General features: G+C 41.1%; 2 protein-coding genes and 1 long non-coding RNA gene across 5 annotated transcripts in view; 2 read left to right on the top strand and 1 right to left on the bottom strand.

The window, feature by feature from the left end:
- Positions 1-7,279, top strand: part of heatr5a (HEAT repeat containing 5a) — a 51,550-nt gene extending 44,271 nt beyond the window's left edge. The window contains exons 35-42 of the mRNA XM_082516293.1: positions 208-309; positions 578-661; positions 1,085-1,261; positions 1,560-1,711; positions 3,253-3,360; positions 3,571-3,673; positions 4,317-4,470; positions 4,950-7,279. Coding sequence (XP_082372419.1) covers positions 208-309; positions 578-661; positions 1,085-1,261; positions 1,560-1,711; positions 3,253-3,360; positions 3,571-3,673; positions 4,317-4,470; positions 4,950-5,109 — 1,040 coding nt within the window. The 3' untranslated portion in view covers positions 5,110-7,279. The remainder of the gene's footprint in view (positions 1-207; positions 310-577; positions 662-1,084; positions 1,262-1,559; positions 1,712-3,252; positions 3,361-3,570; positions 3,674-4,316; positions 4,471-4,949) is intronic.
- On the bottom strand, positions 5,285-9,012 carry LOC309695566. The gene is made up of 2 exons (XR_014273175.1): positions 8,215-9,012; positions 5,285-8,073 (listed from the first exon to the last, which is right to left on the bottom strand). It is a non-coding gene; the product is annotated as an uncharacterized lncRNA (long non-coding RNA).
- A 3,330-nt stretch (positions 9,013-12,342) lies between these two features.
- hectd1 (HECT domain containing 1) overlaps positions 12,343-12,947 on the top strand; it is a 46,773-nt gene continuing 46,168 nt past the window's right edge. For all 3 annotated transcript variants that reach the window (XM_082515707.1, XM_082515706.1, XM_082515705.1), the window contains exon 1: positions 12,343-12,547. The gene's annotated coding sequence lies outside the window, so the exon portion shown is untranslated. The remainder of the gene's footprint in view (positions 12,548-12,947) is intronic.

Genomic DNA, 12,947 nt, shown 5'->3' with positions numbered 1-12,947 from the left:
TAAATGGAAGGACTCAAGGGAACTTCATTTCAGATACTCTCTGTCAGTGGTGTATGATTGGCTAGACAAGCACAAGACAAAGATTTTTGTAGCTACTGTCAAAAACAAATTTTTTTTAAAAAAATTCCAAAATGGCATTCCTTCATTCTTGCGGATAAAAGCGTCTGCACATATAAACCTATCAGTATTTTTGGGGTGTGCATTTAGGTCCTGGAGGCTCAGCGTGGACTCTGACAGACAGCGACTGTCGTCTGGTAGCATCAGCTCTTTGTGTGCTTTCTGAGCTGCCGTCCATCTGCTCTCCTGAAGGTGAGAGCATGAATCACCCATTTTCTCATGCTAACACAACAATAAAGGGACTGGCATGGTTGTATTAGAGCCCTTGAGTTTTAGCTACTTACTACTGAAGGGCTCTGGGCTGTGTGTTGGTTTTTTGGAGGAGAGCACATCTGCATAGGTTGCATACCCATAATCCTTCAGTTTGTCTAGCCAAATATCTATGCAAATGGACACACATGCGATGCATCTCCTTTTATTGGTCTGTTGTTGGTTTGATGGCTGTCTGTCCTCTTTGTAGGCAGTGTGTCCATTCTCCCCACTGTCCTCTACTTGCTGCTGGGAGTCCTGAGAGAGTTGGTCCACCAGCCCAGCGCGCAAACAGGTTAAGACAAATAATTTAGACTGTAATGTCCATAAATAATTTATGTTATTAATGTGGCTAAGGTGGGTGTTATACTAACTGTGAAGTAACAAAGTAAAAACGTCTATACCAAGAGCATTTTATACACATAAAGTAAATAATTAAACTGACATTGTCACATAAAAGTGACATAAATACATAAAAGTGACATTTACCAAAAACAAAACTAAAAGAGTCAGGATTAATCGGGTGGACGTTAACAGCATCTCATTCAGTTTTTAAATAAGCACATCTTCTCTCCTTCAAAGCCAAACCGTCAGAGCTGAAAATAACAATAAATTGTGTTTCTGCAAGTTTAGAAATGGACTTCAGTAAAATGTATAAGTATTTTGTCCACTCAGTGATCATGTTTGATATCAATGATGATGTTAAACTTGCTTACAGGTGCTTCAGCAGTTGAATCGGCAGGTGGGGCTTGTCTGAGTGTGGTCATCCAGGCGGCTATTCAGGCTCTGAAGTCCGTCTTGACTTCACCCATGAGCCGACAAGAGAAATGTCGAGGATCCTGGAACCTGCTGCTGCAATCAGCTCTAAATACACTTCTAACATTTTGGGACAGTGGTACGTACAGTGTGAATGTAACTTACAAACGTGCAGCTCTCTGTAGTTTTAGCAAGTGCTTCTAAAAAATCTTCAATTTGCCACCCATATACCTACAGGCACTATGCAATAAAGCTGTAAGGTATTTCTGTGCTAATAATAAAGTCCTCATTAGCAGTACTCCCTATGGCCAGAGAGGTGATGGAGAGAACTGTAGACTCCACACTGACTGATTAAAAATTACAGCCACTGGCAGAAAAATGCTAAACTACCAAACACTGAAGAGAATGCCTGAAATTGTTTCTTTGTGTAATTTCAGGGCCTTCCAGCTGTGTTGTAGACAAGGTCAGCCTCCTCACCGCTCTGACAGTCTTCCTGCTATCTGCTGGTCCTGATGTCTGTACCATTGAGCCTCTGCACAAGCTCTGTCTGCAGCGCTTCACCACCAGCATAGACTCCAAAGACCCTCTGGTAATATCTGATAGTTAGGCTATATTCTGACCATGACCTCTCTTAGAAGATGGACATTCTAAAAGCCAGAGAGTGTCTGCAAGACCTCAGGTAGTATAGAGGTCTATATAAAAACAGCCCTCGGCGCCTTTGCTGTTAACCTTAGTAAACACTTTCCTGTTGACTTTGTGAGCTCAGTCACTAATTTCAAGTTTTACTGAATACACCGTGAAGTTAATTCGGGTCTGTTTCAGACTCGGAGAGTAGCATAAAGTAGGGTTTGCTCATTTACTAACAACTTGTGACAGAGAAATCATTATGAACTGAGCATGCAGCATTCTGCAGTTTCAGTCATTTCAACCTTGTGTTTTGACAATCAGTGCTTTTTGTTTGTTTTCTTTAAAAGGAACAATGTATACAGTGTGGCAATGACCATCTTTCATATACAGTTTGTGCCTCAAAGTGTTTTTCCGCCACATATTCCTGTTGCCATTAACTAGACCAGTGGTAAATGGTAAATGGCCTGTATTTATATAGCGCTTTACTAGTCCCTAAGGACCCCAAAGCGCTTTACACATCCAGTCATCCACCCATTCACACACAGGTGATGGCAGCTACATTGTAGCCACAGCCACCCTGGGGCGCACTGACAGAGGCGAGGCTGCCGGACACTGGCGCCACCGGGCCCTCTGACCACCACCAGTAGGAAACGTGAAGTGTCTTGCCCAAGGACACAACGACCGAGACTGTCGGAGCCGGGGGTCGAACCGGCAACCTTCCAATTACAATTCGAGCTGCCAACTCTTGAGCTACGATCGCCCCAGTGGTGTCAAACACAAGGCCCGGGGACCACAATTGGCCCAGCAAAAACTCCATCCAGTCCACTGGACAGCGTTGAAAAATGTGGGGCATAAATTTCAAACTTTTAACTGTAATTTCATTTAATATGTTTCACAGTTTTTGCTCCTTATAATTTCCCAACTCTCCCAAATCCAGTTTCACACGGCACCGAAGGAATTAAGGGTTAGATAAAGAATTAAGCAGCAGAAAGGTTTCACAATTAAATGTAGACTTTTTTTGTTTGTTTGTTTTGTTTTTGTTTTTAAAGTGGGTCCACATTAAAACAGGACATTTTCTGCAAGTTAACAAAACTGTGTTTCGTGATTAGAGGACATTTAGGGAAATGAGCTACCAAAGTTTTACACCTTGTGCTTAAATTTTATGACATCAAAGAGTTGTCCCTACAGATTTTTCATTCACTATAGTGGCATTCCTTTATCATGTAATAAAACTCTTATATTAGAATATCTCAGGGATTAAATATGTAGGAAAACGTCTTTACAGCGAGATAAAATAGTTTCACTGGTCCGGCCCTCTTCAAGTCAATGTGGGCCCACAATGTAAAAGAGTTTGACATCCTTAATCTAGACAGTTTGGGGTACGCCATATTCTTCCAGACCAGTAAAACTCTGGATTAAGGACAGAGTTATGTTCCTCTAAGTCGATATTTGAGTAAGTGTGGGGTTCGACAGTGACAGTGTTTCCTCCCTTCTCTGCTCTAGGTTGTGAGTCACTGTTGTCAGCTGCTAACGACAGTGTTTCAGGCTCAGCCCGGTGTGGCCATCCCATACATCCAGGCCCTTGGTCCGACATTGATTCGATTCCTCCAGGTATCCAACCAAACTTATTTACCATACATGAGTATCTGAGTTGCTTTATGTTCATTAATAATATATATATTATTTTTTGTAATATGTTTAATTTTCTTTCTGTACTGATGCTTGCATGTACACTAAGGGAAAATGAAATAAAAACCTATATGATCACTAGAAGGCATTGTTCAGGTGATTTCAGCATATATTTGTCTGCTTCCTCCTCAGAAGGTGGAGCGGAGTCGTCCTCAAACTCCACAGGAGCTGCTTGGAGTCTTGGAGGGGATCCGAGCGATGGAGGCTTTGATCCAGGCAGCTGATGAATCACAGTGTGAGTAGAGTCTGTAGCAGAGACATGGTGGAGTCAGGAGATGATAGAATGGAAGAAGGTAAAGCAAGGCTCTCTGTCCAAAGGAGGATAGTGGTGGAGTGCAGCAGCCTGATTTGTGCTCTAAATGTGCGAATCCTTCTCAGTATTCACTGCTCGCATATCTGATGTGTTCTCCCTTCCTGATTAACCAGCATGCAGCCCTTCACAACCACGCACTGAAGTGAGAAGCTGTGAAATGTTAGTTTGGTTAACCAGTGATTCAAATTTGGCTGTAGGTGTGCGTGAGAGATGAATGTGTCTGCTGTGAGAACTTAAAGGTGACTAAATTACTGGTTTAAACACTCTGGATTGATACTCCCTGTCCAAATATGACTGAGCACGCTGCCAGCAGGAAAGACAACGTAAACGAGACCTTGTGACTACAGTCAAGCCAATAAAACAAAAAAAACACTAAAATGTTATACACAAGTAGATAAATTCAAGTTACATTCAATTATTTTGTTTAAAGGTCAGTGATTTCAGCTGTTCTTGCTTCCTTGAGCAAAGGTACAAGTCCATCCAGCTTTTGCTGAGATATTTAACAGATAAAACATTCTCCCCCATCTGAAGCTTGTTCCCATGTTTTGTGTATTTTGCCCTTCAGGTCCTCAGCTGGTGGCAGTCTTGCTGCCCCTCCTCATCTCCTTTCTCCTGGACGAAAATGCCCTTAGCTCTGCTCCCCTGCCATCCAGGTCTCTTCATGATTCGGCACTCAAGGATCTGATGCGCTTTGGCCCTCAGCACCCAGCTGTCTTCAGGTCGGTAGTGATGTGTGCAGTTATTTTTTTGCATACGGGTCTGGTTTGGTTTGTATGAAACGCTCCTGCTGCTCTCAGTGGACTGAACTGTACAAGCAACCTTTTTAGCTCTTTCATAATTTGTTTTTTTTATGTAGATTACATGTTGATTTCTGGGATTCATGAGTATTTTATTTTCCTGCTCTTCTCCTCAGTAAGAAAAAAGTTTACAATAATGTGATTATAGGCTGTAGGAAAAAGCATTGTATGACTCCTCTCTGAGGTTTTAGGATTTTATTGATCTCCAGGAACTTTTGGATGATTTTCATATAGTTCAAAATCATTTCCACTGTAGTTTCACCCTACCTGTGAAGGAGAGATTGGCAGTCTCCATCAGTAATTAAATCATGTCATGCAGAGCAAAGCCATGTTTTGTCATGCTGCTTTTAAGGATCAGTGAATATGAAGCAGGCGGTTATATATTTTCCTTCCTCCTACAGGTCACTCATCACAACATCGCCTCACCTGAAGTCTCGTCTTCAAGCTGCCATCAAAGGAAATCAGGAGAGTTTGAATATTAAAGCTAGCAGTGCTAACCCAGCTGCCCACAGCACTGGGAAGTCCTCTCCCAGCATCACGCTCAAAACAAAGTTCCTGTGAGGCAGCCAAGCTTAGATCCGCCACACAGAGACTGTCTCTGGAGTTTAACGTCACTAACACACTGTGGTACTTGTGATTGTTCTGAGGGACATTCTGACTGGTTTTGTGGTACACCATATTGAAATATATGCAGATAGCAGACCAAAAAAAATTCTGTGAGTTCACTTCCTGTCTCATTTTGGAAAAAGGAAAAAAAAAAAACTAGATCGAATTTCGATTTTTTTTTTTTCTTTTACTTTTTCCAGCACACTGCATGCCACCTCACATTGACGCTTACCTTTATTATGTCATTTGAAAAAATCAATTCTGCCAGGTTGGCATGTTTTATCACACGAACTGTGCATCATACATACGTCATACATACCTGTTGATCAAATCACAGACTGACTCCTCCCCAGGACACATGAGCTTCAGTTCATATCTACGAGAATGAACTTGAAGAGTTCAAACTCAGCTTCAAAACGAACTGAGGCCGGTGTCAGTAATTTGGTGAATGATCAACATGATGGCTAACAATATCAAAAAGAGTCTTGTGTGAAACCGACTGAGCTTTATTCACCTTGAAAAGAAGGGAATGTGATTCAATTGTATTCAGATAGAGCTGTGTGCAAACAAGAGAAGGAACCAGTTTCATTGGTTCTGGCATGTGACACGGACGCCTCCTAGATGCTTCCTGAATGAGCTGTTTTAGGTGTATCCAACAGGTAGGAGACCCAGAGTCACACACGAGAAATGTCAGGTAGTCAGATTTTCCTCAGTTCCTGACTAAGTAACATGAACAGAAACCATCTGCATAGCTATAATAAGAGCTTTTAGAGCTAAAGGGAAGATGCCTTGTTGCTTCCTTTATTATCCCCTTTAGTAGAGGATACAATAGAACATTCTGAAAGGAGAGGAGATAAATCCTGCCCAGATTTCATTCGTCAGATCATTTATAAAAACAATCAACATAAGTTGCGCACATCATTTAATACACACATCAGGTTAATAGTGCCTCACACCGCTCTTATGTCCTAAACCATCAATGATAGGCTGTTAAACCCACAGCTGAACTGTGAACATTACACTGCTGTGATCAGATTTGCTTTCTTGAGGTGTTGCCACGGGAACAATTATTTGTACTGTAAAGAATTATGAGCTATATCTTAATGATCAAAGCGTATTAAAGGATTACTACAATTCATTTTGTATTAAGTGTTGCTGTATTGCAACTTCTTGGGTTATTAAGCATTAATTTGAATTAAGTCACAGCATGCCATCATAAAGGTGGGACTTTAACTGATCAACCCTGGGATACCTGGGTCATCAGTTAAGTCTTTTGAGTTACATTTTTCACCTCTTGCATATGACCTCAATCCAATCTCTATCGTCAAGACTGGGACAATAACAAAAAGTGACATAACTGCTCCTGTATATTGTTAGTATCCCTTTCCATTTGCCCGTGTGTTTGCTTTACCATTAAAGCCACTTTAATGGTAAAACTACCAACAGCTGTTAGCGTGCATGTCCTAAAAGGCAACATTCAGTTGCCTGAGGTTTTTTTTTTTTTTCCCCCAAGTATAAGTTTTGCACACTTGCCAATTTCACTTTGTTATTTTTTCATTAGATTTTTTTTATGAACCCATTCATGATTTTTTTTTCAAAGACATTGTGCTAGGATTGATCACATGTCATTTTTCTGCTGCTCTGAGCACCACATACATTTTATTCAAGCAAAAGCAGACACATCTACAGTAGATATTTGCAAATCTAAGCAATCTAGATGAGGAAACAGCACTGCAGACCACAGGAAAACACATACTTGTGATTTTTGAGGTTAACTGCCCCTCAAACAACACTACACTAACAGTTTAATGTTTTTTTGAGTGTGCTGTTATCTGCTGTAAAAAGCATTGACTGGTTACTTAAACCTAAATCTCATCAGTTTGTTTAAAAAGAAAAAAAGTCTTGACTTTGTAAATGTAAATGTTGTCCTCTTAACATGATTTTCTTGAATGATGATGGGTAACACTAAAGTACTGACCAGCAATAAGTGTACGAGGCAGCAGAGATTGAGTGTCTGTCTCTGTCCTGGCCATCTCATTTGTGCAGTGTACAGGTGTGAACTGAATGAACGAGTAGGTACAGTTAAATGTTCTGAACATGTACAAATAAACTGTCTTTAAATTCATCTCTTTGTTTTCTTCACATTTAGGTTTGTATGGTTTAGAAAACTGACTATGAAGGGTTTAAAGATGGTAAATGTAAACCTTCCAAATGATCATGTCCTCCAAAGAACTGAGTCATGAATTCAATCTAAATTTGAGTACCGCTCAGACATTTGGTAAAAGGACCACAGCATAATTCAATCACTTGACCCTACCAGCAGAAATAACTGTTAAAGAAGGTGCATTTCAAGATCTACATCCTAATCATCGGAGTTCAAAGTACGGTAGTAGTAAGGCAATATATCTTACGGTTAAGAAATACCATTGCTTTTCCAATAGATAAACTAAACCCAGCAGACAGAACAAGTAGAATGTACATAGTGCAATGCATAAAATGTGACCAAATATGACCAAACACATATTTTTAAAAAAGGCAAAAACATCTGAAAATAAATACTGGAATTTTCTACATGATACATTTAAACCAAAATATAAAGTAATATTACACATATAACAAGTCAATTTACAAAAGAACCAAAAACAATTACGATTTACTAAATGTGGTTAAAAACAGCACAGCAAATATCAGATGACATTAAAGTGGCTCTGTGTAAAGTGTAATAGCGCAGCTTTGAAATAAAAAGTTAACTCAAAGGTGATTCTCTTTCAAGTTGGCTCTCTTTACCGCTTTTTGTGTAGCCCATTTAATTAACAACTTACTGATAACGTCTTATTTGATTTACCTGCAGCATGGCCTCTTCCTCTTTCCCTCCTGCGCTTTCCTGCTCAGTGTGTTTAGTAACTCCTCTCTGGAGCTCTGGAGACCCAGTGTTGGGCCAAAAAGTGATTTCTGATGTCATTATGTGTTTTTAACGTCTACTGTCTTTACTAATATTAGTAAATACACTCTAGTGAACATGATTCATGAAGGGATTGTAGATCAAATTAAAAAGAATACCTGTTTTTGAAGTATCTTCATGACTCTGCGTATTTGTACCTATATTGTCGTCAGTCCAGTCCTTTTTGGTCACTTCAAATACTTTTATAGAACTACTATCATCTAGTTTTAATGTCAGTGGCACATTGTACCAGGATAAATTGGTCTCTTTAACAAAAACTGGTTGCAGCAGCTATTTTATGATAGGAATGCTTTTACTGGCTCCAAATTACTTGACATTCTTCCTGAGAGATATGATTGATCTGTTTTTGACAGAATTTAGGTCAACGAGTAATTTCTAACAGCTTAAATTCCTGCAATCACTTTTTGAACCGGCTTCGCACCCTTGAAAAACCCGTAGCTAGGCCCCTCTAGCTGGAGCAGCCAAAGGTAGCGTAGGCCCCGTTGGCTCTCCCCCAGCAGATTGTCCCAAGGGAAAACAGGATGGCTAGGTAACAGTGAGGAGGAAGCGTAGTTGTAAACAAAAGCCCATGGTACACCACCAACCCTTTCCTGTGTATAATCGGTTTTCCCCATACTGCAACACCCGCCGTGGAGCTATGTATTTACACACCTCTTTGCATTTAATTACATGTTATTATTAATCCCTGTCTCTCTTCCACAGCATGTCTTTGTCATGTCTTCATCTACTCACCCCCAACCTGGCGCGGCAGATGGCCGCCCCTCCCTGAACCTGGTTCTGCTGGAGGTTTCTTCACGTTAAAAGGGAGTTTTTCCTTCCCACTCTCACCAAAGCACTTGCTTAAAGAGAGTCCTATAATTGTTGGGGTTTTCTCTGTTTTCTTTGTATTTTTGTAAGGTTTTTACCTTACAATATAAAGTGCCTTGATTTCTATAGTGCCTTGTGATTCCATCCTGCCTTCCTGTAGGCATGTTTGTCTTTTATTGTCTTATGTACATACAGAGCACCTAAAACCAGTGTTGGGGAGTAACGGAATACATGTACCGCCGTTACGTATTTAAAATACAAAATATGAGTAACTGTATTCCGTTACAGTTACCGTTTATAAAGGTGGTATTTAGAATACAGTTACTTTGTTGAAATAAATGGATTACACGGCGGTACTTCCCTGTTTCATATTGTGGCGGGTCAGGACTGTTTGGGTTTTGTTTGACAGCTACGTTCTGTTGTTCCAGGCGGCAGCGCCATGGTTACAGGGTGACGCTCTCTCTCTGCGTGTTTCCTGGATGAGAGAGGCCTTTTTGTTGTTGGAATGCTACCGGTATAGCTCTAAAGAATGTAGCATCATAGGCAGTGTAGTCCGTGCTGCAGGGAGAATGGACTGCCATACCCGTTATTTGTCTATGAGGGAGGGAGGGAGGGAGAAAAAGGAAGTACGAGTTGTCATCGAGCAAAAACGGGAGCTGGAAGCATGTAAATATAATAATAACCACTGCAGCCAAGAAGAGTGCCTGACGAGCCCAGTTGTAAGTAAGCTATTAAGACTCGACTGTACGCTTTGTTCGTGTTTTCCTCCAAAAACAATAAGCTCCGTTGGAGCAGCCTTTCAACGCCTCTCTCTGTCTCTCGCTAGCAAAGTTGACCCAGACAACAAAGTAAAGCTAGTTTTCGGCTACGAGCCCGACGTATTATCCAGAGGTCCCTTTACTACGGTTCGGAGCCGCGGACCTTCAGTAACAGTAATAAATCACAGCAATAGTACATTCACGTAGTTGTAAACAGCATGATAACATATTAAGTAATCCAAAGTATTCAGAATACGTTACTCTCATTGAGTAACGTAACGGAATACGTTACAGAATACATTTCGGGGCATGTATTCTGTAATGGAATACATTTTAAAAGTAACCTTCCCAACACTGCCTAAAACTTAAGTAATGCCTATGATAATTGCAAATATGCAGTGATTAGGGAAGTGGTCACGTCATCATAGTGCCAACAGTTTGGCTCCATCCTATAGCTTTTCACTGAGTTCTCACACTGTTAGAACAAGGTCATGTGTGTTTCTGTTGCTCAGTAATACTGCTATATTACTGTAACAAATGGAGCCTCCACTGAAAGCAGAAGAGTTTATTACAAAACTCGCACAGGCTGTTGATGTATTCAGGGTAGTAAACTCACTTTTCATAATAGGCTGAGCAATTTTAAGTTTGTTTATCCTATCTGAGGCTCTCTCAAATGACCAAGGTCATCTCCAAAAGGGAGAGCCCAGACACCCCTTGGAGGAAGCTAATTTCTGCCAATCGTTCCTTCTGTCCCTACCCACATGTTGGACCATAGATAAGAGTTTGAAGGTGTCTTAACTGCTAAACTGACTCCTCCACTTTCAGTTCTCTTGACCACGAAAACCTGGTATAAAATCCACATTACAGCAGGTTACAAAAGTAACTATCCCAGAGCAATCTGGAGGTCACAAGCTAATGAAGACAACAGAAGCACATTATCTGCAAAAAACAAAGATGTTTTTCAACAAAGCCCAATAATTGGAGACTCCACCATCTGGCTATGTCTAAATATTCTGTTCATAAAAACTATGAATCTGTGACAAAGGGCAGCCCTGGCAGAAACCAACACACACTGGAAATGAATCTAAATTACTGTACTCAATACAAACCAAGCTCTTGCTGCAGTTGTACAGGGACCGAATGGCCAGTAACAACTGGCCAGACATTCCATACTCCCTAAATACCTCACACAGGATGTCCTGAGATATGCAGTCAAATAGATTTTCCAGGTCCACAAAAAACATGCAGACTGATTGGACAAATTCCTATGCACACTAGTAATGAATTGGTGCAATATAATCTAAGCCACCACCAGACCTCCATGCAACATTGCAGAGACATGTCAGCTAGGGTAACCCCACAACATCCAGGGTGAATCTCATCCAGCCCAGCTACCCTACCACGGAGCAGTTGTTCAACTCAATCAGTGACCTCACCTCAAGTGATAAGCGAGTCATCCCCCTCAGCCTCACTCTTCTTCCATACAGAAAACGTGACAGTGGGATTGAGGTATTCCCTAAGTGTTCCTTCCACTGCCTTACCTATGTCCTCAGTTGAGGTCAGTGACATCCCACCACCGCTTTGAGACCAAAAGTCTTGTTCAGTGGTCTAACCAACTCCTCCCACACCCGAGTTTTTGGGTCAGCTACACTCCGCTTGACCTGCTGGTCTGTCAGCTGCTTCTGGAGTCCCACAGGCTAACCAAGCATGATAAGACTTCTTTTTCAACCTGATAGCTCCCTTGAACTTCTGGTTCTGGGATTACTGCCACAACAGGCACCAATGCCCTTGCAGTCACAGCATTTTGCAGTTGCCTCAACAATACAGATGCAGAACATGGTCCACTCAGACTCACTGTCCCCACCCTCCCTCAGAATGCAATTGAAGTCTTGTCAGAGCTGGGAATTGAAGATCTGGAGGACTGGGGCCTCTGCCAGATGTCCCCAATGCTTGCTCAATATACTTTGAGTATGCCATGTCTGGCCAGCATCTTCCCCCGCCACCTGATCCAATTCACCACCAGGTGGTGATCAGTTGATAGCATAGAAGCTCTTTTTACCCAAGTGTCCAAGACATATGGCCACAGATCTGTTGCCATGTGAACTTATGAACAGCTCAAACATGGTGTTTGTTATGAACAAACTTTGGAAAATATAGGAAAATATATTGGCCCTTACAGCTAGAATATCTATAAATATTTATACTTACTTTTATATATTTACTTTTACTTTTCTATTTGTACTTCTGCTTTACTTTTATATATTTATACTTCTGCATTACATCAACACCTTAGTTAAGTTGTAACTGCAAACGCTTCTGATGTGTACCTCTAGTAATCTAACTATACATGGCTGTTGATGCAGGGACAGTGGCAAACGGCCACTTGCACATGCTACTTCGTGGCTCTACATAAGTACAAATTAAAGTTTAAGGGAGATGTGGGAGCTGTTTGGGGACATCTGTAAATTTAAATCCACGCCGTGCTAATATTCAGTGTGTTATATATTATTTTTTAAAATGATATTTATGTGAGAGCTCGTGATTTACAAGTCGTGATATATACATTTTTGAGAATAATTAAGAATATTAATGAAAAAATGAAGCGAATAGCTTTTGAACATTGGCATTTCCGAGGCAGATAGTGACCTCTGAAGGCAGCGGGCTCAATCGCCTCAGCTCTCCATTTCAGTCCGGTCTGTTGTGTTTTGCGGGCCGCCGTCCACTCTGACCTCTTAAGACTCTTTGAGAAGAAATGGAAACACCTTGACGTAACTCCCGACACAAACGGCTCTATACCCTGTATTTGAACCCTGAAGAATTATTCATACACTTGTCGATCGTCTCTCTGTCGAAAAGAGCAAAAACGGTGAGTGAATCGTTCTGCTGGTGACCTGAAGATCGAGGCCGTTGTCGCTTGAGTTTTGTGTCCGCTGTTTCATCGTGGCCTCTCGGCTCTCGTGGAACTCGAGTCCGGTGGTTTCCCTTTAGAAGTCCGAGGCCGCATGCATAGTTGGTTGACAAAGCAAGCATAAAATACAGATATAAATGATTTGAATAGTTAAAAAAACATTTTTGGACCAGACGCTTCAGTTGTTAGTAGGGAGAAAGCTTTTTTGTTGTTAAAGTCAGCTTGCTTTTGAAAGCTAACGTGGTGCTAAGGCTATCTAATCGGCTAACATTAGCCGGCTTTCCGGGTTTCGGTACATGAAATTACTTTTATATTGAGCGACAAACAATTGTATGACTTAATTGAAAGCAGCCGAGTC

Source organism: Aulonocara stuartgranti, assembly GCF_965226115.1.
Source record: "Aulonocara stuartgranti genome assembly, chromosome: 19".
Lineage (NCBI taxonomy): Eukaryota > Metazoa > Chordata > Actinopteri > Cichliformes > Cichlidae > Aulonocara > Aulonocara stuartgranti.
The sequence above is the reverse complement of the archived record's forward strand: the minus strand, read 5'-3'. Positions and strand labels throughout refer to the sequence as shown.